The sequence below is a fragment of the Aspergillus wentii genome (assembly GCF_001890725.1).
Source record: "Aspergillus wentii DTO 134E9 unplaced genomic scaffold ASPWEscaffold_3, whole genome shotgun sequence".
Taxonomy (NCBI): Eukaryota; Fungi; Ascomycota; class Eurotiomycetes; order Eurotiales; family Aspergillaceae; genus Aspergillus; species Aspergillus wentii.
This window is the reverse complement of record NW_024467834.1, coordinates 429641-454218: the sequence shown is the minus strand read 5'-3', so window position 1 is coordinate 454218 and position 24578 is coordinate 429641. Positions and strand designations below refer to the sequence as shown.

The 24578-nt window shown below is 48.1% G+C and overlaps 11 protein-coding genes across 11 annotated transcripts; 4 read left to right on the top strand and 7 right to left on the bottom strand.

The window, feature by feature from the left end:
- Positions 1 to 70: 70 nt before the first annotated feature.
- Positions 71 to 1035, bottom strand: ASPWEDRAFT_38042 (uncharacterized protein). Its single transcript, XM_040834815.1, has 2 exons — positions 289 to 1035; positions 71 to 240 (listed from the first exon to the last, which is right to left on the bottom strand). The coding sequence occupies exon 1, from the start codon at positions 903 to 905 to the stop codon at positions 471 to 473; it is 435 nt and encodes a 144-aa protein (XP_040690144.1). The 5' UTR covers positions 906 to 1035; the 3' UTR covers positions 71 to 240; positions 289 to 470.
- A 1526-nt stretch (positions 1036 to 2561) lies between these two features.
- On the top strand, positions 2562 to 4296 carry ASPWEDRAFT_49958 (uncharacterized protein; the record flags this gene model as incomplete). The annotated part of the gene is made up of 2 exons (XM_040837353.1): positions 2562 to 2782; positions 2832 to 4296. 2 exons carry the CDS (start codon positions 2562 to 2564, stop codon positions 4294 to 4296), a joined length of 1686 nt encoding a protein of 561 aa, XP_040690143.1.
- Positions 4297 to 4521: 225 nt separating this feature from the next.
- On the top strand, positions 4522 to 5672 carry ASPWEDRAFT_108056 (aldo/keto reductase family protein; the record flags this gene model as incomplete). The annotated part of the gene is made up of 5 exons (XM_040827939.1): positions 4522 to 4605; positions 4726 to 4806; positions 4851 to 5038; positions 5099 to 5468; positions 5520 to 5672. 5 exons carry the CDS (start codon positions 4522 to 4524, stop codon positions 5670 to 5672), a joined length of 876 nt encoding a protein of 291 aa, XP_040690142.1.
- Positions 5673 to 6150: 478 nt separating this feature from the next.
- ASPWEDRAFT_49956 (putative gamma-cysteine synthetase regulatory subunit) lies at positions 6151 to 7198 on the top strand (the record flags this gene model as incomplete). Its single annotated transcript, XM_040837352.1, has 2 exons — positions 6151 to 6173; positions 6265 to 7198. The coding sequence occupies 2 exons, from the start codon at positions 6151 to 6153 to the stop codon at positions 7196 to 7198; spliced, it is 957 nt and encodes a 318-aa protein (XP_040690141.1).
- Positions 7199 to 7409: 211 nt separating this feature from the next.
- bud32 (serine/threonine protein kinase BUD32) lies at positions 7410 to 8246 on the bottom strand (the record flags this gene model as incomplete). Its single annotated transcript, XM_040830549.1, has 1 exon — positions 7410 to 8246. One exon carries the CDS (start codon positions 8244 to 8246, stop codon positions 7410 to 7412), a length of 837 nt encoding a protein of 278 aa, XP_040690140.1.
- Positions 8247 to 8485: 239 nt separating this feature from the next.
- Positions 8486 to 13569, bottom strand: ASPWEDRAFT_151884 (DNA-directed RNA polymerase III core subunit RPO31). Its single transcript, XM_040829615.1, has 2 exons — positions 13251 to 13569; positions 8486 to 13176 (listed from the first exon to the last, which is right to left on the bottom strand). The coding sequence occupies exons 1-2, from the start codon at positions 13343 to 13345 to the stop codon at positions 8919 to 8921; spliced, it is 4353 nt and encodes a 1450-aa protein (XP_040690139.1). The 5' UTR covers positions 13346 to 13569; the 3' UTR covers positions 8486 to 8918.
- Positions 13570 to 13827: 258 nt separating this feature from the next.
- Positions 13828 to 15882, bottom strand: ASPWEDRAFT_25931 (GTPase GUF1; the record flags this gene model as incomplete). Its single annotated transcript, XM_040832789.1, has 2 exons — positions 13828 to 15091; positions 15152 to 15882. 2 exons carry the CDS (start codon positions 15880 to 15882, stop codon positions 13828 to 13830), a joined length of 1995 nt encoding a protein of 664 aa, XP_040690138.1.
- Positions 15883 to 16032: 150 nt separating this feature from the next.
- ASPWEDRAFT_38035 (spindle checkpoint protein MAD2) lies at positions 16033 to 17503 on the top strand. Its single transcript, XM_040834814.1, has 8 exons — positions 16033 to 16213; positions 16276 to 16301; positions 16356 to 16381; positions 16435 to 16473; positions 16532 to 16560; positions 16611 to 16756; positions 16815 to 16888; positions 16945 to 17503. The coding sequence occupies exons 1-8, from the start codon at positions 16165 to 16167 to the stop codon at positions 17222 to 17224; spliced, it is 669 nt and encodes a 222-aa protein (XP_040690137.1). The 5' UTR covers positions 16033 to 16164; the 3' UTR covers positions 17225 to 17503.
- Positions 17441 to 18520, bottom strand: ASPWEDRAFT_25929 (DUF218 domain protein; the record flags this gene model as incomplete). The annotated part of the gene is made up of 4 exons (XM_040832788.1): positions 17441 to 18013; positions 18087 to 18138; positions 18224 to 18331; positions 18411 to 18520. 4 exons carry the CDS (start codon positions 18518 to 18520, stop codon positions 17441 to 17443), a joined length of 843 nt encoding a protein of 280 aa, XP_040690136.1.
- A 185-nt stretch (positions 18521 to 18705) lies between these two features.
- On the bottom strand, positions 18706 to 19256 carry ASPWEDRAFT_407124 (uncharacterized protein). Its single transcript, XM_040835391.1, has one exon. It carries the CDS (start codon positions 19126 to 19128, stop codon positions 18832 to 18834), a length of 297 nt encoding a protein of 98 aa, XP_040690135.1. The 5' UTR covers positions 19129 to 19256; the 3' UTR covers positions 18706 to 18831.
- Positions 19188 to 23775, bottom strand: ASPWEDRAFT_407118 (uncharacterized protein). Its single transcript, XM_040835390.1, has 10 exons — positions 22965 to 23775; positions 22728 to 22912; positions 22542 to 22660; positions 21972 to 22488; positions 21434 to 21536; positions 20830 to 21374; positions 20372 to 20775; positions 20075 to 20316; positions 19413 to 20006; positions 19188 to 19358 (listed from the first exon to the last, which is right to left on the bottom strand). Exons 1-10 carry the CDS (start codon positions 23595 to 23597, stop codon positions 19269 to 19271), a joined length of 3432 nt encoding a protein of 1143 aa, XP_040690134.1. The 5' UTR covers positions 23598 to 23775; the 3' UTR covers positions 19188 to 19268.
- Positions 23776 to 24578: the final 803 nt, after the last annotated feature.

Genomic DNA, 24578 nt, shown 5'->3' with positions numbered 1-24578 from the left:
TTTTTTTTTTTTTTTGCATAGCCATGGCTATGGCTTGTCTGTACATATTCTATTCTTGAATTATTATTACTCAATTGACCGGCGAAGGGCAGAGATGTCTGTCAGAAGACTTGCTTGAGACGTATTCCTTAATGTGTTCTTGGAGCTGACCTAGAGGAGTAAGCGAGAATCAAAATAATACTTAGTTTTGATGAGACTGTTCTGCTTCGAGCCGAGTATTCGATCTTGCCTTCTGGTTACCTGTGAAACAATCAGCGCCTGGGGGTACCTCGGGGTCTGTCGATTTACCGAAGAGCTTATGAGAAGATAAACCAGCACACCATGGATCTATCATCTGTTTCCCTTCACAAGTGGGTGAACGGGGTGACTCTATTATGTCGCCTTTCATCGTGAAATATTCAAGTTGATCTAATGATCCCATTAAAGAGCAACTCACAACACCACCCTCACACCAAACCCCCACTACAAACCTATATGCGAATCAAAGCCCGCCCATACCGATACCCATCATGAAGCCTAGTATCAACCCTCCCATTCACAGCATCATACAATCCCTTCTTAATCCCCTCCAAGTCCAGCGCCACCTCACACGATTTAAACCCAACAAGCGGACACCGCAGAATGACCTCCTTGCCCTGCTCATCTATCTTCTTCCGCTCGGTGCAAATCTCCGGATTCGCTATGATAAGTGCCAGGATGAATGTGGCGTAGGCGGTCCAGAGGAGAGCTGTTGTTGTTGAGGATAGGTAGTCGCTGTACCAGGCGCAGGCGAACGACCCGATTAAGGCGTATAGGACGAAGAAGTGGTGGTAGTAGGGGATTGCGTAGTAGATGTTTGCTGGTGCTCGAGGGTATTTGCCATGGTTATTGTTATCGTTGAGGAATGAGATGCCGGGTTTGGTCATTTTAGGTTGGTTTGTGGGGAATTATTCCTCTTGAAGGAGGTAGATATTATGGTCGGTTATTCATCTATTGACTGTGCTCCGTACTGTACTTTGTATATTGGCTGTCTAAAGAATACCTAGACACAGAGTCTGTATGTGAAATTGAAGGGAGCTGTGGGGGTGAGATATCCAGCCTATCAGATTCCTCGAGTTTAATCCCTACTATCCCTGGCACAAGGGAGGAGGTGCGATGATATCATTCTATGCTCAGCTCTCCCAAGGGGGAAGGCTGTGCTCACTGCTTGTGCTGTGTTACAAGTATGCACCTACCAATTTAGTACATATTCCCACTTTCTAGAAAACTTTATAGTTCGAATACGAACGTGAGGAAAGCATGAAGTATAGCTGAGATCATTCTGAAGACAGCTGTAGATATCGATCAATAATAACAGAGTTTGTCACTCAGGTGACAGGGATACCTAGGTACTTATTGAGTAATAGGTAACTACTTGTACTGCGTGCTACTGCATCTTCGTGGCACACATAGATGAGGAAGTACGGAGCAAGGCAGATATGCATTGCCAGCCGTAGCGAGTCAGCCGATAGCAGAATAGGAGAACAAGGCTTTTGATTTCCCGCCTTATCGAGGTGTAGATGGCCAATCGTTTGATGTCAAAAGCAGTAGTAGTACTATGTACTTATAAGCTTGTACTTTGTGGAGTTATGAACTCATGACAAATTGCCACTTGGTGAACTGGGGGGATAGATGGGTAGGATGATGGGCAGCAGACGGCAGAAAATTGAGCATTTGAACGGAGTACTCTGTAGGTAGAGGTGAATAGTGTCAAGGACAAGGATTCAGTGTTATCATTTCTTTAGAGAATGAGAAATCTATCATTTGGGAGAAAAAAAAAAAAAAAAAAAAGTAGGCCTTTTGGCTATCTCTGCTAAATTTAGAGGCCGTGGTCAAACAGCGCAGCTGCTGTAGAGCGAGGAATGTGATTCTTTTCAAAAGTACCATCAACACCCCTTTAAAGCTTCCATACCTTAATCGCCTGTCAGTTCGTTACGAAATATCCGCCAATGGGAAGCTTGCCAGCTAGGCGGTGTCTTGCCGAGGGTGCAGTATAGATGGGGTCAATCTGGCGCTAACACCACCGTGTGGGTCGCTAGTGTGATCGATCTTTGTGATCCTTGGAACCTCTCGCCTTTGGAATCTGGGGAGCTTCGAGGCGAACAAAACACTGTAACTGTCAGCAAGGGAACTCTGGTTGGGCTCTTCGCGCCCAAAAGCAAACCTGATGGATCGTCTCCCAATGCGTCGATTTTTGGTTGGTTTTGGTCTGTCGATACGGGAGGGAGCTGAACCTGCTGAGGAAAAACAGCCGTAGGCTCAGCTGAACAGTGGATCCCTCACACGCCCATCATTGCGAACCGACACCCCCTTAGGCCCATGAGACGGTGAGTCCCAACCGCCTTTCGCCAATTATTGTTCCAGTTTCCAGCCATGTCGATCTGCGTTGTCGCTTTTCAGCTCTACACTAGTGACGTGTGCGGTGACGATCGACAGGAAAAATGGATTCCTTCATTAGTAGGAGACAAAACACGAGGGCCGATGGAAGCTTTTCCTGAGTCCATTTTTCTTTTCCTCATCAAACCCCATATCCATATCAAAATATGGACATATTCACACCAAACTCTCTCTCGTTGCCCCTGCCTGCCCTGGAGATAGACATGCAGCTCCCGCAGCAAAAACCCATCCTAGATAATCCTCGCCAGCCAAGCAGGGTGGTTTTATGTTTCATCTTCCAATCCCTTAATGTCGAGCAAGAAACCATCAAATCCCCAAGACTCAATGGCGCCCTGCCCCGGAGAAAAGATAGAATTGCGATGCAATGGTTCGGGCTCTTTTCTCTTTGTTTTTGAGGCTCGCTAATGTTATCGCAGTCACCGCTTAGCGCCTATCTTTGGAATGATCGAAGACACCGAGTCCGACCCTTTGAAAGTCGCCTGGAGAACAATCAAAGAGCAGACTGCACTACCACAATCATCACTGACCGTCTTCCGACATGGGAAGAATTTCATTTCTGAAGACCTGTCTCTAGGACAAAAATGTGTTTTTTATCCGTTCGCATTCCGCCTTGAATCCCAACCGGATGCCGGTTTAAATGATGGCATACACGGTAGTTGCAAGAGCAGTGGATGGAAATGGTACGACCCAAAGACTGTGGAGTGGGTAAAGGAATTTGGCGGCATCCCTTACCTCCAAGAAGGACTACGAAAGGTCTGGTTTGAGATTGATCTCGGCCCGATCTCTGGGAGGATATTGGCAGGTGGATTGAGACAGCTCCAGCACGACCATGAGAGCGGGGCTAGGAAAATGGCCGGTGTCTCGTTGAGTGTGCTCCAGGGTGTCTTGGAGAACCTTGATGATCCTATTTCACTAGATGGCCCATGGTGGCAAAAGGCTCGCCTTGCAGCCTGGCATCTTTGGAAAAACGGTCGTCAGAGCATGGATGCTGCGATCCTTAGTTTCTTGCTACTAGCGCTGGCCGAAATTGAGACATATCTATCCACCACAAGCCCTGATGGGGCATCCAAGAGCTTGCGCAAAGCCTTCGACACCGTACAGAAAACAATGCGATCATTCACCAATCGCATTAGCAGCAACCTCGCACTGCACGTGAGGTCTAAAATCAGGAAATCGGGACAGTCGCCCAAGATCTTTAGGATAATGACACTATCTGCGAGCTCTACTGTCCGGGAGTGCGTTGTGCAGGCCGCTTTAGCTTCCGGTGCTCCGTTCGTTGAGATCCGTGTTCTCGAGTCGCGCCCCTTGTTTGAAGGAGTTTCGATGGCGTCTTCGATTCTGTCGTGCTTAAAATCCAAGCCTGATATTCCCAAAGTTCGCGTGACAATATTCACCGACGCTTCGGTAGCAATGGCAGCTAAAGATGTGGATATGCTTGTGCTTGCCGCGGATCGCATTGCAGCCGATGGGTCTGTCAGCAACAAGACGGGCTCTTTACCCGCAGCTCTGAGCACTCGGCATATGTCCTCGTCAGGCGAGGTCGTTGTTGTGAGTGAAAAACATAAAGTTGCCATGCAGACTTGTGACGGAGAGGCGCATATCGTTGAGAATAACGACTCTTCGGAGGTTATGGAGGCCTGGGAACAGAATGAAACAGTGAAGGGGCTAGAAACCGTTCAGGACAGCCTTGATATGGATGGGTCAGTTTGCACAATTCAACAACCGACTGTAGACATACAGAATGTTTATTTCGAATGGGTGCCTCCAACGCTGATTGACGCCTACATCTGCGAAGATGGGGTCAAAGTTCCATCAGATTTCCAGAAACAGTCGCTGTGGGTAAAGGAACAATGCGAGAGATACTTCGAGAGCGACTTATAGAGTTTTCTGGGTGACATGATGCATGTTGTGTTACTTGCATCAACGGTCTAGGATGCCTGATGTTTCAGGCCTCTATAGAATGTTGTCGGACCCACGCGATGATCTCATTGCATCGAGCAACCCATTTCGATGCAGACTTGCTCCCACCTCCGTCTTTTTTCATCCTCATCTTTCTTCCTTATTATTGCCATCTGCAAATCATCCTCGCTATCGATATCTTCCACCATGGCATCCTCTCTGACCCTCCGCTCAACATACCGGATGAACTCCGGCCATGAGATCCCAGTTCTAGGATATGGGGTAAGTTGTGTCACCTTTCTTTTGTAATTTTTTTGAGCGATTTTGTGGGTTTGGGCTTCAGGCTGACCCGGTTCTGGTTTCGATAGGTTTATCTCACGTACGTTGGAGATACTGATGTTGGCGATGCAGACTGCTAACGATGACCTGTTCAGCCCCGCATCCACGACTGAGCAAGTTACCCTCGAGGCTTTCAAACATGGCTATCGCCATGTATGTATCACCGTGTTCAGACCAGCCAAACAAATAATTAACAGCACCAGGTTGACTCGGCAATCATGTATCGAAATGAGAAAGCATGTGGCCACGCCATCAAGAACTCGGGACTGGATCGATCGGAACTGTTCTTCACAACTAAGATTCCCCCAGGCTCAATGGGATACGAAAGGTCCAAGAAGGCCATCGATGGCAGTCTGCGGGAAGCTGCCCAGGATTATTTTGATCTGTGAGTATTTCAAAATAACGGATACACCCGATGGATTGAACTCTAACTAACCCACCATAGAATCCTTATCCACGCCCCATACGGTGGTAAAGAAGATCGCCTCGGCTCCTGGCGTGCTCTTGTCGAAGCTCAGCAAGCTGGCAAGGTCCGATCCATTGGAGTGTCCAACTATGGTGTCCACCATCTCGAGGAGCTGGAAGAATACATCGCCAATGGCGGTGGTAGCCAGATCGACGTCGGACAGTACGAACTCCACCCGTGGCTTGACCGAACGGGTATCGTGGACTGGTTGAAGAAACGAAACATCGTTGTCGAGGCGTACTCGCCTCTGGCGCATGGATACAGAATGGGCGAGCCAGTGTTGCACTCGTTGGGGAAGAAGTATAACAAATCACCTGCCCAGATAATGATTCGGTGGGGACTTCAGAGGGTGAGTTAGTTTGATCCATTTCTGAGTGCTTCAAAACTAATATTGCTTCAGGGCTTCGTTCCTCTTCCTAAATCCGCTACTCCTCAGCGTATCAAGGAAAATGCGGAAGTGTTCGACTTTGAGCTTTCGGCTGATGATATGAAGGCTCTTCAGACTGGGGAATATTCTCCCACGGACTGGGATCCTACGACTGATTATGATTAATGAACAGTATATATACATGGTGTATATGATGGCTCCTTGGTGTCGCCGTGACGGAACCTCAGGACAATCTTTATCGCCCATTTGGTCAAGTTTGACTTGTGAATAATGTTTTGAATATAGTGCATATTTTAGATAATCAATATCTTACTTCTGCTTATATCATCCCAAGTAACAATTTCGATAGGCATCTATCAAAGATAACAAAGCAAGAAATTCCAGAAGTCCTTGCCCCTGCGTCGGGAAGAAAATTGCCTTCCGGCGGCACAAAACGAAGAAATCGCGGGGCTGCTTAGCAATGACTGAACCGTCACATTTGTCCTCCCCCGAACTTTCCACAGCCACCGATTCCCTTTTGCGTTTGTGTTTCGATCCTTTTGAACAGAGGACGAAAAGAGAAAACCCTGAAAATCTACATAATTACTGACGGCTCTTTGTTTCTTTATTTTTAACTGTTTCTTTTTTCCTTGAACAAGCCATCATGAAGCTCATTCTTTCTACGTCGTAAGTTGGCTGACAACCCCGCTTCAACTGTCTTGACCGAACGATGGTTTCGCGCCTTGCCTTAAGTACACGAACTGATATAGCGAGACAGAAACCTCATGCAAAGCGGCGGAACATCCGTGATCCGACGACCAACAACTGAAAAGTCCAACGTCGAGCTGATCAACGCGCTGCGAGCGAATTTCCAAGCATCGCAACACCCCGAATCCAACCCCGCCAATAACGGCAGCACAACACCGACCAACGCAAAGCGATATTTATCCTGGACGTCGGAACAAGATGGGGCTCTCTACATCCCTGCGAAGGACTTCTCGCAACCCGGTCTGACCGAGGAACGGAGCCAGTACGATATTACGGTGAAATTGTTCTATTTGCCGGGGATTCCGGTCTCGAGACGATGCGCGCATACGAGAGAGGCAATTGATTTGGTGTTGAAGGAGTTACATGTGGATTCTATTGATTTGCTGATTGTTTCTTTTCCTGGTATCTTGTTTGATGCGGAGGATGATAGCGATGAGGAGGAGGATGTTTCGGATAACGGGAGTGAGGAACCGGATGACTTTGACAGCGTGATTCAGACTTGGAGGACGCTCGAGACTCTGTTGGAAGAAGGCAGAATTGCGCAGCTTGGTGTGGCGGAATTCGGCAGTGACAGGCTCGCCCGGTTCTTGTCTCATACCAAGGTCAAGCCTGCTGTTGACCAGATCAATCTTAAGGATTGCTGTGTCGTGCCCAAGTCGTTGATTCTCTATTCGAAGCAGGAGAACATTCAGCTGCTGACGCACAATGACTGCAATGATATCCTTCCAGTTGGCACCACGCGGGAACTTCTTGGTCCTGGTGAGAAGGGAGTCGGGATCCTGGCTTCCTCTCCGAATGCAGACGATGGTGTCCAAGGTGATGTTGAGCCACAGTGGGTGGTCAAGTATACTGCTGTTGTCAAGGACCGCGGAGTCGTTGAGAACAAGGGGTATTTTGCGCTTGCTGATGTAGGCACCTGTGTTCAACCACGCCTGGAGGTTTAAGCAGCCAGCTGTCTTTTTTCTTTCTTTTTCTGTTTTTTCTTCTTTCCATGGGTTGCCCCTCAAATCTTTCGCATTATAATAAGCGTGGCGTTTTGGTTTTGAATGATGAACAATGAATGCATGCCACTGATCTTCTCTCCCAAACAAACACCAAGAAAATAGTAGACAATGAAGATATTGCCTCTCCTCTCTTCAGAACTTCCGAAACAGCTCATCCAATCATACTCTTCTTGCGACCTCTCAATCTCACATCTTCCAACCGTTTCAAAGTAGACCCGGCACCCTTATACGCCTCGCGATAACCCTGGAGAATTTCCTCCAAGAACCGTTCCGTCTTCGGATGCGTACTCCCAATTGCCCTCTCCAGCACGTATAGATCAACAGCCCGGTCTTCGTCCTGGTTACTCTGCCCCGCAAGCCCAAAATCAATCAAAACGACATCCCCCTCCATGGACGGACTAGCATCGTCAGAACCCAGTTGTGCGTCTCCAACCCCCGGCCGCAGCATGAGGTTACTCGTCGTCAAATCCCCATGAACAACACCAGCCTTATGCAGCCCCCCAACGACCCTTCCAATCCTCTTCATCAAATCCCGCACGCGATTCTCCTCCTCCGCAAGCCTTTCCGCATCCTCCGCCAACTGAGCCTGGGCCCTCTTCATCCACCCCTCCCACCGCTCCAGCACAACCCTCACAGGGAACCCCTCAATCCACTCCATAAGCAACCACGCCCCTCCGTTACCACTTTCACCCGATTGGCCTTCCCAATCCAGCGCCAAAACCGCGGGCACGTTCACGCCCTCTCTGACGAGTTTCGCGAGACATCGCGCTTCCTGGAGAACGCGCTGGCGGGTGAGTCGGCGGTCGAGAACGGGGTGGCGGTATGGTTTTGAGGGGCGGATTTTGAGCGCGGCTGGAATGGACGGATTCAGGGAGAAGGTTTTGTAGAGGTGCGCTTCGGCGCCTTGAGTGAGGAGTTCGGGCGGCGTGGTGGTGTTTGTGAAGGGGTGGGGGAGTTGGGGTGGTTTGTATAATTCTGTTGGTGACATTTTGGTGGGAGGAAGATGATATTTGTTGGAAGAATGATGCGTTTGGCCTGTAGGTAGGCTACTCTGGGGCGTCGTGAAGTTGATGTTGGTTCACTTGGTGGGAGGTGAATTCGTGATGAAATCGTTGAAGAGAAAAAGCTGCGGTGGTGGGGCATTGCGGGCTTCGGTCTATGGAGGGGTCTGGAGGGTCACTATGTAGACGAGAATAAAAATGATATTATATTTCGAATTTGGTATATCTCACTTATTAGGAAGACGTGATAGTCATTCAATACTAGATATACTTGAAATACTTGATATATTTGAAAAGATCAAATATGATATATAGAACCTCTGATTTCTTTCATCTAACAAATCCCCAATTCGAAATAGACATCCCAGGTAAATAATCCATAGATATTCCCCAGCCAGCAAATAATCAAATAGTACAGGGCAGACAGACACGCCGCCATCCATCACTATCGTTAACAATATCGCTAAACGCGCAAAGACAGTACATATACAATAAAAGGTAAATCAACAAGAGAAAAGGCAGACGAATCCAACTCCATGATAATGCTGCTTTTTTTGTTGCATAAAATAAACGAAATATATCCCACCATGGTACATTGCATCCCAATGGACCGACTTTTGGTGCTTTTAAATTTTTTTTTTTTTTGTTTTGATCATCAATCAGGCTCGAGCCTTTCTCCTTACTCGTGCCCTCTCAACAGGTGCTTCACAGAGTTCGGTCCAAGAGTCCTCAAAGACCGTTTTCTTGGGTCCAATTTGACCCTCGTAGAAGTTCATCTTGCGCACGACCTCCATGGCTCCTGTACCAAGAGACATCGTCTTGCCCATGATGATACATTCGGAGACACCCTCGATCAGGTCGGTACGACCAGCTCCACCAGCATCGAAGAGGTGGTCTGCGGTCTTTTCGAAGGAAGCGAGCTGAAGAACAGAGTCACGCATCTTGGACAGACCAAATCGTGTGATACCCAACACTTCACCCTTGTATGTCATGACATCTGCAAGAAGCTGCATGTGACGCGGATCGATGTCCATGTCCTTCATGACCTCGCTAATTTCTCGAATAATAGTTGACCGTGCGGCTTCAATACCCAAGACATCCTTGGCTTCCATCACGTTGTTTGTGGTCGTATGAAGGCCATCAACACCAAGGGTGGTCATACATTCCCGAAGTCCATAACCTTCCACAAGAAGGGTGTTCGTAGTTGATGTGTCATCAGTTCGAATAATGGCACGGTATGCCTGTGGATGTCCGAGAACCTGGATATCTGGCAGCAAACGCTTAAGATGCTTCAAACGAAGGAAAGGATCTGCGCTAGTCGCAGCAATTTCCGTCTTGGAGAGTGATGACTTTGTGGCAGGATCCAGATCCATGAAAATGTGAATGTGAGATCGGCTGTGCTGGAACTTGAGGTCATCGGCCTTGAATCGCTTGTGAGTCTTGATGGCATTGAGGATATCACTGATCTTAAGCTCAAGTGCCAGATCTTGGATTGTTTTCCAGTTGATTTTAACCGTGATATAAGCTTCCTTTCCGTTCCAAATTTCTCGGACCCAGTGGATAATATCCCGGAGATATGTCTGCTCAATACGACCCTTCACAATTCGAGCAGCGATGATATTGTCCTTAGTGACAAGCTCACAGGCAACAACAGGCGTACTGATTTCCTTGGAGGCGTTGATAATTTCCTTAATACGAGGAACACCCTGAGTAATACTCATACCAGCGACACCAGCAAAGTGGAAAGTTTTCAGCGTCATCTGCGTTCCGGGTTCACCAATAGATTGCGCACCAACGGCACCAACAGCATGACCAGCCTCGACCTGAGCTTTCTTGTATTTCATCAAACAAGACGCGATGAAGGTCCTGAGCGTCCTTTCAGTCAATTTGCCAGTGTGATTAAGTCCTTGTTGACCTCTTTCATCAGATGGGTCGTTATCACCACCCCGAGAGATCAGCTTGTCTGCTTTAGTAGAGACATATTGTTGGATCGACTCTAGGAAATCACGAGCACTCTCAAACTGGTCGATGCCATGATCACTCCGATCCATATAGCCAAGCGAAGTGCCCATCAGATCTTTACGCACCAGCTTAGCACGTTCCTTGGAAAGCATGTCTTCACAAACTTCCATAATCTCTGACGGAAACAAACTCCGCTCATCGTTGTTATAAGTCGTGGATTCGGAGTGAATGAATGTGCGGTCGAAGTGGACAGGCTTGGCTTTACCTTCCATATCTACAGGATCCAGTTTATCATCACCGTACTGGAACTGGACAATGGCGGCAGACGAGTTTCGAACAGTATCATCATACCGAGTGGAAAGATCTTCGAGGGATTTCATCAAACGACGAGACATGTATCCAGTTTCTGCGGTCTTGACAGCGGTATCGACCAGACCTTCACGACCGGACATGGCGTGGAAAATGAATTCGTAGGGTAGTAGTCCGGAGAAGAAACTGTTACGGACGAAACCCTTGGAAGGCGGCTGACGAGCGTTCTTTGGGAAGTGAGGCAGTGTTCGATCCTGGAAACCGTCCTGCACACGCTGACCACCAATAATTTGTTGACCGACAAGGGCAACCATCTGAGACACGTTGATACTCGAACCCTTAGATCCGGACGTGGCCATGATAAGTGGTGAGTTGTACTTGCTCAGTTGAGCAATACATTCATCTCCTGCTTGCTGACGGACCTTACTCAGAATACCAGAGAGCTTATTCTCCATAGTCTGCAACTCATCACAACCAGGGAACTTTTCCAGAGTGCCGTTTTTGAATTTAGCAATGACTTCATCACACTCCGCATAAGCCTTTTCGACGAGGTCTTGCTTCGATTGCACAAGCTTTTCACTTGGGTAAACATCCGTAATACCGATAGAGAAACCCATGTTGGTGAACCATCGCGCAGAGAGCTTTGACAAGCGGTTCATACCCTCTGCTGCAGCTGCAGGTCCAAAATCTCTCAGCATAATGTAGAAAACATTGTCCTTCTTTCCGGAACCGATCGTCGACTTGTCCATCACACCACACATAACCTCAGAGTTACGGATCACAAGCCATCCGTCTTTCGGATCCAGATCCTTTGGACGGCCATCCTTTGGCTGCTTGAACTCTCGACACGCGGCATCCAAGTTTACCAGAACAGGGTCATCTTTATTAGGGTGCATGAGGATGTTGAAAACTTGTTTTCCGGTCCACAACATCTGCGGCTTGAAAATAGAAGGCGGAGGAAGGTCAAAACGCGTCTCCGGACCAAGCATATACAGGCATATCTGCGTAAATGATCGTCGATCGAAAAAGTTATCCTTGCTACTTAGAAGATAGGCCGCACTGATGAAATCCTGAATGGAAGAAATAATGGGTTCTCCATTCTTCGGTGTTGCCAAGTTGTTCTTCACTCCCATCAGCTCCATCGCTTCCGCTCTCGCTTCTTCCGTCTGTGGCACATGCAGGTTCATTTCATCTCCGTCGAAATCTGCGTTATAGGGGTTGCACACACACTCGTTCAACCGGAAGGTTCTGTGTGGGCGAACCTTTGCAAAATGAGAAAGAATACTAAGTTTGTGGAGGGAGGGCTGGCGGTTGAAGAGCACGATATCACCATCTTCAATGTGGCGTTCAATCACATCACCCTCCTGCAGCTGGTCGGCCATCATGTTAAGGTTACCGTATTTGAGGAAGACCTTGAATGTTTGGCCTTTCTTCATAATGTAGTTGGCACCGGGCCATTTCTTCGTTCCGTTTCGAACACGCTGCTGCAATTTTTCCTTGTTATACCTGGTGACCACCTCGGGATAGGTCATATTCTTTGCAACGAGCTCTGGAACAGCAACCTCATCAACGCGCAGATTGGGATCAGGAGAAATGACAGTTCTACCCGAGAAATCAACACGCTTTCCTGACAGGTTACCACGGAATCGTCCTTGTTTTCCCTTCAGACGTTGCACGAAACCTCGAATCGGCTTACCCAGGTCCGCTTTGTTGAGACCGGGGACATCACTGTTGATGTACACAGCAATCTGAAGCTGCATGTAGTCCCAGCATTCCATAATTGTCTGCACTGGAGCTCCTTTCATCAGCGCGTTCTTAAGGTTGATGTTGCTCTGGACAATGTCTCCCAACTTGGCAGTCAAGTCATCTTCGGTCGACGCGGCGTCTTGACCGACTGAAGGACGGATACACACAGGTGGTGCTGGAATAAACTGCCACAGGAACATTTCCGGTCGTGCTTCCTTCGGGTTGAGTCCTAGCAGCTCACAGTCGGTGTCGGAAATTTTCTTGAACAACTGCAAGACACGAAGGGCGTTCATATCATCCTGGGCCTTTTTGTAGTGTTTCTCAACCTCTTGGTTGGCGCTCCTGGCTTCGTCGAACGATTTATCGAAAACAGTCTTGCTAATCGGTGGGTTCTTCTTCACGGAGGTAGAAACGTTGAAAGCGCGGAATTTGTCGTGGGTAATCTTGAGCGCGCTCGATCCAGCCTTTTTCACGACACCATTCACAGCATCACAGTGTTGACAACTACGGGTTTTGCGGCAGCGTTCATTGATCCGCTTCGCAATCTGCATCCGTCGCAAGTTGTCCAGGCCCGGGCGGCGCATTTCCCGGAGGAAAGCTCGGCGTTCATCCACGGGGAGCAGAATGTGCGAACACTCTTTGCAAATCTCCTGTAGAATACCGATGACGCGCTTGAAGTAACCAACATGGAAAGCTGGCAATACAAGTCTCACATGGCCGAAATGGCCGTTGCAGACTTGTAGAGCACCACCGCAAGTCTGGCATGATCCGCTCTTACTCGATATACCCATGCGCCCGTCGAGAGGGCCATGGGGAACCACCGCTCTGTCATGCTCGAGATTAAAGAATTTGCGATCAGAAACCTCCACCACACCTTGGCTCACAATATCATCATTAGACCTGGAGGTAACACGAGAATGTCAGTGGGAGTCATCACCGAAATCCGCGAGGGGAGCAAGAAAGGATTGCCATACAGTACACCAAACTTCAATTCATTAATGACTTTCGGGACACGGTCGATGACCTGGGCCTTGCCCAGGTCCACCTGCGCACCTTCCGGAGGCTGCATGGCCGTCGTCAAGAGTAAAGCATGGCAGGGTGACCAAGATGACTAAATCGGCTCTCTTGCTCGAGGCGGCCGTAAGCCAAGCCACGAGTCAAGATAAAAACTCCTGTATACGACCAAGGAGGACAAACGAAGTGCAATTCGACTCGTTATTGATGCGCGATTGGGGACCAAGGAGCGCTGGGAGGGCAGAGAGAAAAAAGCGACCGTGGGAGAAGGAGGATTGCAAGATCATCACAGCGGCGGGGTTGGCCACGAACTTTTTTTTGCCGGCGAAAAGCTCCAGCTCCGGCCCCTCCGCTGTTTGGCCAATCAACGTCTTTGTTTCTGGCTACATAGTAAGACCACTGGAAGATAGCGAGATAGAGGGATATATTTCATGCAACAATGCTCGAGTTTTGATTAATTCTATACAGTTGGACTATAATAATACAAGGACTAGACCATTCTGATATACAGGGCATTAATTTCAAGTAAACGCCGGACTATTTGGCTAGGAAAGCCTGGAACGCCTTATGTTCAATCACCACATTTCCAACAGCCTTGAGCTTCTTCCGTCCTTCTTTCTGTTTCTCCAAAAGCTTTCTGCGTCGGCTAACATCACTAGCGTGTAGTTTGGCTAGGACATCCTTTCGGTATGGCTTGATCGTTTCTCTTGCCACAACCTTGCGACCAACAGCTGCCTGGATGATAACCTCGAAGAGCTGTCGGTCAACATGCTCCTTGAATTTGCTCACCCATTTTCTTCCAAGCCTGTCTACCTGGCTCGAATGCAGGATTCTTGAAACCGCATCCACTGGCGCCTTGTTGACCAGGAGCTGCATCTTGACAATGTGGCCGGCTCTCCAAGGAGCCTCCTCGTAATCCAGAGTGGCATAGCCCTTAGTGGATCCTTTCAGCTTCCCGAAAAAGTCATCGACGAGATGCGCTAGAGGCAACTGGTATTTGAGAATGACCTGAGTCGCTGTGAAATACTCAAGGCTCTGCTGCTCACCCCGATTTGCCTCACATAGTTCGATGGCCTTTCCGAGATACTCTTCGGGGAAAGTCAGGGTTGCAAGAACGTATGGTTCTTGTACTTCTTGAACCTTGGAGCGGAGATCATCCTCATTGGGGAAGCGGGCAGGATTAGTGACGATTTCCTCTCTGCCATCCTTCCAGACAACATTCACAGGAACCGAGGGCGGTGTGATGATGATACTAGCACCGTGCTCCTGACGCAGGCGATCCTCAAAGACTGAGCAATGCAATGTTCCCAAGAAACCCAGCCGGAAGCCCGCACCAAGAGCCTCTGACGACTCTTTCTGCACAGTAATACTTCGATCATTAAGCATGAGCTGGTTGATACTGTCCTCAAGGTGCTCGAAATGATCAGCATCCACGGGGTATGCTGCCACAAAAACCATTGACTTTGGCTCTTCAAAACCTGGGAGCGGCTCCACGAGCTTCTCCGAACCAACTCTAGTAAAGGTGTCCCCGATCTTGGCTTCCTTGCTTCGTTTCATGCCCGGATTGAAATAGATATATCCGACCTGACCAGCACGAAGAACAGATTGCGCGGTTTCTGTCGGGTACATGATGCCGACTTCTCCAACGTAGTATTTGATGCCGGTTACGAACGACACCACATGGTGGCCTGCTCGGATTTCACCATCAAAGATACGGACCAAGCAAATAACACCTTTGTATGAATCGTACCATGAATCGACAAGGAGCATTCGGAGAGGCTTTTCGAGATAACCAACGGGCCTATAGCACAAGTCAGTACGCGTGGACTTCAGCAATAGGGTGAAAAGCAATTAAACATACGCTGGGATCTTCTCAACCACCGTAGGAAGCAGTTGCTGTACGTTGAGACCAGTCTTCGCCGAGACCATAACGGCATTTTCGGTATCGAGCTCAAAGGAATCCTCAAGCTGTTTGAGAGCCCTATCTGGCTCCGCCGACGGCAGATCAACCTTGTTAATGACAGGTATCAACTCCAGACCTTGTGCAAAGGCAAGGTAGAAATTAGCAACCGTCTGGGCCTGAATTCCTTGGCTTGCATCAACCAAAAGCAATGCTCCTCCACAACTAGCATAACTGCGCGACACCTCCGCGCGGAAGTCCACATGTCCCGGAGTATCGACCAAATGTAGCAAGTAGTCTTCGCCATTGTGGTTGTAAATCATAGTACACGTCTGCGCCTTCACAGTAATACCTCGTTCCCTTTCGACATCGAGTTTATCCAAAACCTGCTTGTTCGTTCCGGGCTGGATGGTACCGGTGAGTTCCAGGAGACGGTCGGAGAGCGTGCTTTTGCCATGGTCGACATGGGCAACAATGCAAAAATTGCGATATCGTTCGATTGGAATTGCCGCGATTCTGTCTTCGACTTCAGACACCGGCTTCCTCGCGTGTGACTTGGATGCTTTCCATACGGCAGAATTCGCAAAAAATCGGACCGCATTAGCAGCTCGGAATGACGGCTTGAGAAGGCTTGCAGCTGGGCGTTTCGGCGCTGCGCACAGCCATCTGGCTAACTGCAGGCATCCTCGCATCTGGAGTTCTGTAATGGCATGAGAATTATGTGCCTCAACAGATGATGTGGAGGGGGGCAGATGGCGATCGATTCTGGACCTTTTTTGCCTATGTTAAAAAAGAATGCGGCTCAGCTGCGGAGAAAAGGACTCGGAGGCGGTCGATTGCTGCGGCGACTATCGGCGTAAACAAAACGACCAACTTTTTCCCATCACACACGAAGACAACATCATCATTCATAGGATCCAGAAAAGGCACAGTCAACTCAAATATCGACATTGATCATATAACCCAAGTGCACCATGTCTGCTGCAAAGGATAAGGCCAAGGTCCACAAGCTGTCCTTGAAAGGTTAGAACAGCCCAAGCCAAGATGATCACTTAAAAGAGGGGGTCGCTTACAATCAACAACAGGGTCTGGCAAGCTCGTCTCTGAATTTGTGAGTTATTATTGGCTTCAGTATCTCCTACTCTAAATGCTGATGGATCTCTAGTTTGAATACTCGATAAACTCCATTCTGTAAGTACCTACACATCGGCTGTGTGGCCTGGTCTCATCAATGCCGTTTCCAGCTTCCAACGAGGAGTCTACCCCCCTGAAGACTTTACAACGTACGTTTAACCCATTCCATTCTTCCTCTCCATGTATTGTCGACTAATTTCGATTCAGTGTTAAAAAATATGGCCTCAATATGCTTGGTTGGTGCACATTTCACTCAACGCAAACTGGCACCACTGACCGATTCCAGTTACCTCCGACGATCAAGTCAAAGCCTACATCAAGAAGATCATGTCCCAGTTGCACAAATGGATGATGGGTGGAAAAATTTCCAAGCTGGTTGTTGTTATCACAGACAAGGAAACCGGAGAGCACATCGAAAGATGGCAGTTTGACGTACGGACAATCGCTGTCGGAAATATTTACAGCAATGGCTAATGGGGAAATTTTCTAGGTTGAAATTTTCGGAAAGCACTCTAAGAGTAAATCTTCTCGAAAAACTGCCGACAACGAGAATGCCACGCCAGGGTATATTGCATATATTGATTCTCCATCATACATGAAGACTAACTGGTTCATTACAGGGATGAATCCGCCCCAGTGGAGAAAACAGAGAAAGAAATCCAGGATGAGATCCAGGCCATTTTCCGCCAGATCACCGCCTCCGTAACTTTCTTGCCCGTCCTAGACGGCGACTGCACATTCAACGTCCTCGTATACGCCGATGCAGACTCCGATGTGCCCGTCGAGTGGGGAGACAGCGACGCAAAAGAGATTAAGAATGCCGAGAAAGTACAGCTCAGAAGTTTCAGCACAAACAACCACCGCGTGGAAACCTTGGTCAGCTATCGTCTTGCCGACTAGACGACACGGTGTATGGGAAATATATGGGGTGTTTCTGCATGGCGGCGTTCTGGGAAGGAAATTTTGATGACTACGCTGTCTTTGATACAGACGTTTCGGGCATTCTGTGTACTTTTGGATTGATATTTATCACTGATAACATTTCGGTCTTATCAATTAATGACTAACGTGATATATGCATTTCTCTATATTTAATGACTACGTACAACTCAAGTTCTACTGTATACAGTAGGACGAATGACACCAAGGCAACTGGCTCATTCTCAAAAACCATTGATTTCCATCCTGGCCTCCATCCCAACGAACTAGCTCCTCAACAACAGACTCCAAGCCTACACCCACAAAAATGCCGTCCTCCATTCCAGTTTTCCATCCACGTTGAACCCTCTTTCCCGCCAAATTCGACCCAACACCATATCGATCTCGTCTCCACAATCCGATCCCCCTCTTCTCTTCACCTTCGATCAAGGAGGTCTCAGATGTCACTTCCTCTGGGGGGTTGATACCAATCACAGCCACGCCAGAATCGCCCTTGTAAGTTTCTTCTCCCCTATCAGAGGGACAGGGAACAAGCCCGACGGCGGGGAAATGGCACTCCATGAATCGTTTTCTCTTGAACTCGTGCGTAACAACAGTGACGCGCTTAGGGTAGGACCCTGTATATGTTCTGAAGCGTAGAATAGAAAATAACACATTCTGGTATGAGTCCGTAGCATGGGTTTCTGCTATGACTTGCGCGGGGTTTATCATGGATGAGTGCGAGAAGTAATTGTTTTCTTTGGCGACGCTCTATTTGATTATTACATCAGAATGTATCCTGCTGGTACATGGCTGAGGCTGACTGAGTAGAGGCTAGACTTACCAGGTAGGACTCGCCCTCAGTCAAGTCTGTTCTTGGTCGTTTTGTCGGCCCACTGCCATATTCAATTAGCTAGCCATTAAATATGCAAAAGCGGTCATAGAATGATGAATAAATTGAAGAAAAATCAAACCTCATACCCCGAAAACACAAGCAATCCTGATGGATCGTCCGCCAACGCTTGAACTCCAGCCTCAATATGTCGTGTGAACGTAGGTGTTTCTCCCCTCTGGAATGACTCGATTAACCTGTTGATCATTTCTCATTAGTTCATTTGATCGAATTGTTTGGTTTGTTGCAAATAGTTATTAGGCAAATGATACTAACCACTCATCTTCTGAGAACCCATGTGTAGGTCCTCCAAGATATATTGCATGGCAGCAGACAATAATGAGATGGCTACAATGTGCACAACTAGGATTGAATTGTGATTGCATTCTGTCCTAATATATCTAAATAGAAAATTAGCGGCGGTAGGCTCTCAATTGGAACGTGGAAAAGAGGGCGAAGTTGTTGTCGGTCTGGACGTCTCTCCCTGAGAATATGTGGGGTCATATGACAAAAAGGGACGACGTAGAATAAAGTAGGAATTGGATCTTGAACTGCTACATATTCATGATGTATACGATTTTGCTAGGTACCAATTCGCAGAAAGATAAATAAAAGGCTATATATACATGGTACAACGTCATTCAGCTAATCTAATTATACGATCTTGAGCTTCAACTGAAATGGTCTCAAAATTTAGTCATAAAAGTGCCCATGAAGTAGATATTAATACAATCCACTGACCTATTGTACAGGCTTTGTATTTGAAAAAATAGTAAACATCGCTGATGCCCGATGTGAGTTCGTCTGAATCGCACACAAAAAGAAATCCCCACTGAGAAGAAAACAAAACGCCAGTCTCGGATGATGCCCATGTGTAAAATGCCTGCCAGAATAACACAAAACGCTGAACTGACCGATTTCCGAGGCAACAAGCCACCAGTACAAAAAATATAAACGCCATAGTACACTCATGGGTGTCAAATGTACAAACCATAACAAAGTTTGGGATATGGAGGAAACAGCGTGGAATATTATGATAGAATCAAAAATATGCGGGATGAACTGCCGCGGTGAAATAATATTCTGGGGTATCAGGAAAAAAGAGGAAATGAAAATGGAAGGAAATGGCCTAATTTAGATTGGGTCATGTCTGAATGTGCAATCATCACCTTTCAGGCACTTGCCCTCACGCCAGTATCTGCAAGGAACCAATCCAGCCTTGGGCTATTTCACATAGTCAGCATCGTCATTCTAATCGATAAGTATGAGGAATCTTACATGTTTCTTGTTGGGTGCGTTGTTGAGTCTGTTTCGTTTTGGCTGGCCGTATTTGTCGTCACTGGCACCGTCATACCCATTAGACTCGCGCATACGCTTGCGCTCAGGATCTTCGAAATGCTGTTGTCCGCCAGGCTGTGTGCTCTGGTTTGCAAACTGAGATACGATGGCGGCGAGATTAGGCGCCACGCTAGGTTGCGACTGGGGAGGCGGAGTGAAGATAGGAGCCTGTGGCATTTGCTTTTGGGCGTTGATTACAGCAAGAATTTTTTGGAAGTCAAGACCTTGTGCGGCTGGTGGTTGGGAACTAGCGGGGAATTGAGGTATCTGAGGGGGTTGAATCGGAGGGGGTTGCGGTTGAACCTGCTGTTGTTGTTGCTGACGGAAAATGCTAATCGTTCGCTCAAGATCAGTCATTGGTGCCTGCTGCACAGCTGGAGCTAGCTGAGGGGGAGGTGTTGATTGCTGCTGCTGAGATCCGCTTTGAATCATCTTTAGTAAGTTCGATATGTCGAACTGGTTGTTAGGTGGGTTTGGCTGAGCAGGAGGCGCAGGTTTGGGGTTGACCATGGCAAAATAACGCTCTTGCCGAGCCTAGAGTAACATTGTCAGAAACAGTTCTTAAACAATATATGATTACCAGAAAAAAAGGTTTGAATTACCTTAACATGGTCTGGCAGTTCACCAAAAGGAACCTCATCAGTTACAATCTCGTCATCGCTGGGTGTCGGCGGCTCCTTCGGTGTCGGTGGTACGTCGGCAGGAGAAGTCCAAAATACCATAAGTGAGTTGGCCTCTCGATGATCCTGTGCTGTCTTTTCGGGGCTGGTCGGTTCTTGAGTGCCCAGGCGCTTGATACAGTTCCTGGAGCGATCATCCGCCGTCAATTCGCCATCGTCGATTGCTGTATAGGTTAGTAACAGAAAAGAAAATTTGAGTAGGCTGGAATGATAGCATACCAATCAGTTCGTGATAGTCGAGGAATGCTTCTTCTCGGATACCGCCGTCATCATCCTCTTCCAGCTCGGCCGCGTCTCTGTGGAGTTTGAGCGCGCGACCCTCGCCCTTCACATCCCCAACTTCACGAGTTGCGCTATCACCCGGACCAAGCTCTTCTTCGGGATCGTGAGTGAAAAGTCGGACTTCCGTGAGAGATTCCTCTGGTTTCCAGCTGACGCGCAACTTTCGTCGTGCCTCTTTACGCAGCCTCTTTTTGCGCTCTTCTTCAGTTTCAGGTGGTTTGTCCTCAGCAGGCTCAGCAGCGACAGGATCTTTTTGTTTGTTGAGATCTGCCATCAAATCACCAAAAGAGAAAGACGGTTTCGGAGGGGGGGGCTGTGTCTCTTTCTTCTCGATAGGTCCACTAATGAGAGTTTGGTCAGTATAATATCGTTACCAAAGATGATCCAAAACATACCTTGGCTTTGCGGCGGCAGCAGCAGCGGCTCTTTCTGCATTCGATGTTCCAGGCCTCTTAGAGGCGGAGCTCAAACTGCCAAACAAGTTTGTAGGCTTCGGAGCAATGATGTTGGCCTTAGGGCGAGAGGCAGTTGCGGCAGTGGCTTTGGTATCCGGACCCGGTTCCTGGGGGCGTTTGGCACCAGCAGGGACGATACTAGGAGGCTTCACAGCGCTCTTAGGGTTCGAAGTGACAACCATTCGCTTTGTAGCAGGAAGCCCATTACCTTCACCCTCGCGATGTCGTTTAGATCCAACACCTTCGGCACGAACCCCATTTGTAGTTGCAGTATCAGGAACAATGCCTTGACCGGGCGAGCCCTCTTTAGATGGCGCCTTTCCATTTTCTTGCTTCCTTTTCTTAGATGCAGCGGCATTCTCCAAAACCTTCTGTGAAAGCTCCTTTACAGGTTGGCTACCTTTCTTCACAAGTCTTGGCAGCAATTTGGCAACATTCGTCTTCTGGAGAACATCCTCGTCCATTGTGACAAAACGAGCAAGCAGCTGTGTCGGGGGTCTCTTAGCTGAATGTTCAAACTAAATAATTCGGTGATATTATTTACCTTAAGTATATTCACAGTTAACGCTCCATCGACATCAGATTCCTGATGACGATCCAGCAAAAACGAATACATGGCAGCTACCGCCATAGGGTGCTCGCCCAACCTGCAATATCACGATTAGCTATCCGTATAACCAACAAACAGAATCAATCTGGGTCCAATATGATGGCGCCGCCTGGCTCAGTAAATTGCCAAGCCAGACAGATTCCCTGAAGGGCAACACTCAAATGTACTGTCTGGGGTTCAGTGTCATCTCAAGATAGTGACTATGCAATCAACACTAAGATTGCAGGAGAGATTAGGATTATGATTATATCCATCTCTCTCCATTTGTTAGGGCACATGCTCACGCATGTAATGTCCCCGGGCACTGCAAGAAAACATCTGGCCCTTACTTATAGTCATTATTTCTTTAAGAAGCATGCTGAATGTCCAGCTATGGATTACATGGGAGAGGCTCTCAATTCGCTTCTGACTTCTATGGCCATGACAACGAGCTGCCAGGGGTGCAAGGAAAAGGAAATGAAAAATAACATACTTCTCGACAATCATCGGGTGGCCCTTCGAAAGGGTGGTGCTGACAACCACGTCCATAAGTCGCCGTTGAAGAGCAGCATCATTCTTGAGCTTAGTTGCTTTATCGTTGTCATGCTGGTTTTCAGCCGTTTTTATGGCTTGAGTGATCTCCTTCCACGTATCTCTTACAGCTTTGACGACGTCTTTGAAAGCGACTAGCGCACTCTTAACTTTGTCGACGTTGGGCCGTCTGTTACGTGGAGACCACACAGCGCGAAGAGTATCATATTCTGCGACAGCAACAGGCTCACTAGGACGGGTCGGGGGAATGGGGGAAGGCTCTTCAGGAAGCTGAATCTCGAGGTCGGACTCATCAGAACTGTCACTCTCAGAACCCGACGAGACCGAAGATCTTCCATCCAGTTTTTTAGCAGATGCCGCAGAAGGCTTCTTAGTCTTGGGCTGGGGTTGCTTCTTGGGGCCTGGCTTTTTCTTCAGCGGTTCTGCTCCCTTGAACGGCTTCGCCTGTGCTAGAGCGCCTTCATGGTTCACGTTAGCAGACATCGAGAAAGGAACGGATATCATCGCATACCTTGTTTATTATCAATCATCACCTCAAAACCAGGGTTCCGAGCCCCGATGGGCTGGTTTACGACGGGCTGGCCAAAAGCGGATGGTATCTGGAGGTCCTCCCGATAGAAATTATAGGGCCTACATGAATTTAAGTAAGCAAAAAAATTGTGTGAAGATGATGTCACACGCGGTAGATAAAACTCACTTCTGGTTATTTGGCTGTTCAAAGTCTGCTGGGATCAAATAAGAAAAGTTATTATGAAGAGACGGTTGCTGAGTAGCGGCTTGCTGATGGGCGTTGAGAAATTGGGGGTTGATTGTCTGATGATCGGGAACGGGAACACTCGGCGCAGGCTCGTGGTAACTATCTGCCAAATTGATTGGGTTATGCTATCATCGGTCAGCTATGAATCTGGGTCTACATATTATCAAGATGTCCTACCGAGGTTTCTCCAGGATAAGCCGTTGGAAGCGTGAATTGATTAAGAGGGGGTTGGTGGCCAGTAGCTCGAAATGAAGTTGGTTGCGCCGGCTGTGCATGAACATTCTGGGGGGAAGACGACTGGCGAAAAGTGTCTGGCACAGAGAGATGTTGAGGGGGATAGAAGTTTTGCTGAATTGGGAACGGCTGGAATGGCGAGTTATCGGAGGGGGCCAGAGATCGCGAGTCAAACGATAGTTGGCCTTGAGGAAACTGCTGGACCTGGTTATGATACTGAGGCTGAAGTCCGAATCCCTGTGGTGAAGGAGAAATCAACTGCTGATGATGTAACGGATTCGGTTGCCAAGACTGGGGAGTCGATGAAAAGATGCCATGGCTATGTTCCTGTTGAGATGGGATATTTCGCGGTTGAGGTTCCTGGTGAAAGACAGGGTGGTCCCAGTTAATTCCCAACGGAGTGGGTTGTTGTTGGCGCGGCTGTTGCTGCTGATGCGGTTGCCGTTGAAGCTGCGGATCAACACCCGAGTACAGCGAATCAATGTTGTTCCAATAATCCGGAGCAGGAGGGTTTGGAGTTACTGAGGGCCGATGTAAGCCAGACATCGGGTTCTGCGATGAGGAAGACTGGTCCATGTTGACGCTGTGTGTAATAATTGTTTGTGGTAACTAAAGAAGAACCCCAGAGTATAGAATCACGTGCGCCCACGTGCCTAGCAATTCCTGTTGGGGAAAGGATCCGTTGTCGCTCTTTGGATCGGAGGACGGAAAAATCCCTGGTGGGGCGAACTGGCGCCTTATTGGCCCCCGGCAAACGGCGGTGCAGACGAATAAAGTAGCAGCCGCAGGTAATCAAAATAGATCTCAGTCTGGCAATCGGGAAGCAAATAAGGTAACCTAGGTTATAATAAACTCCCGGTGGATGGGCGATATACCTAGGGCCAGAAGCCGGTGGCGTAAATGAGATAGAATATCCCGTAGGTACTGTAGTAGATGATAGGGGAGGACAGGTACCAATACACTCGCAGGTACCTTAAGAGTGTGGGCAGCCCAACGGTGGCAAAAATAATAATAACTGCGCTGCGCTGCGGCCTCCGCGTTAAGTTAAGAGAAACGAACTCCTTTGCAGCCTCAGGTATTCAGAAATCAATAGGCACCGTTATGGCCGTTTTTTGGAGTGTTCCTCATGCGAGTCACGTCCACGTTGCGCGACGCTCAGTTTGCACCCTTTTCTTAGAAGGAAGAGGGTGGTTCTTGAAGCGGTCGCTGGCCAACTTTCTTCTTTTTTGCTTCGAATACACCGGCCAAGTATAGTAGACGTAGAATAAATCCAGTTCCTTTTGAATCCCTTCCGAATCCTCTTGCGCCTTTCAATTGTTCCTTCCTTTCCGCCTTTGTCTTTCCTCCTTTCCCAGTCCTTTGGGGTCTTTCTTCTGCTCCTAACCTTGTGTCTTAAAGATGAAAAGAAAAAGCTCTCATACAAAGAACCATTCAAGACTGCAGTTTCGCAGCATAGTCATTCGCTTTACGAGGAGGGTTGTAAGGGTGGGAATGGGGGAGTTGGTGGTGAGGGAGACTGAGAAAAGCTGGGCGCCTCGCGGGTTGGGTTGGGCGATT

What these genes read in the sequence shown, in the direction of transcription:
- ASPWEDRAFT_38042 (XM_040834815.1), bottom strand. Translation starts at nt 905, where the DNA reads ATGACCAAACCCGGCATCTCATTCCTCAACGATAACAATAACCATGGC.
- ASPWEDRAFT_151884 (XM_040829615.1), bottom strand. Translation starts at nt 13,345, where the DNA reads ATGCAGCCTCCGGAAGGTGCGCAGGTGGACCTGGGCAAGGCCCAGGTC. An exon ending in GAATTGAAGTTTGGTGTACT is followed by an intron (nt 13,177 to 13,250) that starts GTATGGCAATCC and finishes TGTTACCTCCAG; the next exon opens with GTCTAATGATGATATTGTGA.
- ASPWEDRAFT_407124 (XM_040835391.1), bottom strand. Translation starts at nt 19,128, where the DNA reads ATGGTTTGTACATTTGACACCCATGAGTGTACTATGGCGTTTATATTT.
- ASPWEDRAFT_407118 (XM_040835390.1), bottom strand. Translation starts at nt 23,597, where the DNA reads ATGGACCAGTCTTCCTCATCGCAGAACCCGATGTCTGGCTTACATCGG. An exon ending in CTTATCCTGGAGAAACCTCG is followed by an intron (nt 22,913 to 22,964) that starts GTAGGACATCTT and finishes GACCGATGATAG; the next exon opens with CATAACCCAATCAATTTGGC. An exon ending in AACTGCCAGACCATGTTAAG is followed by an intron (nt 20,007 to 20,074) that starts GTAATTCAAACC and finishes ATGTTACTCTAG; the next exon opens with GCTCGGCAAGAGCGTTATTT.
- ASPWEDRAFT_38035 (XM_040834814.1), top strand. Translation starts at nt 16,165, where the DNA reads ATGTCTGCTGCAAAGGATAAGGCCAAGGTCCACAAGCTGTCCTTGAAA. An exon ending in CCCCCTGAAGACTTTACAAC is followed by an intron (nt 16,474 to 16,531) that starts GTACGTTTAACC and finishes ATTTCGATTCAG; the next exon opens with TGTTAAAAAATATGGCCTCA. An exon ending in TCGAAAGATGGCAGTTTGAC is followed by an intron (nt 16,757 to 16,814) that starts GTACGGACAATC and finishes GAAATTTTCTAG; the next exon opens with GTTGAAATTTTCGGAAAGCA.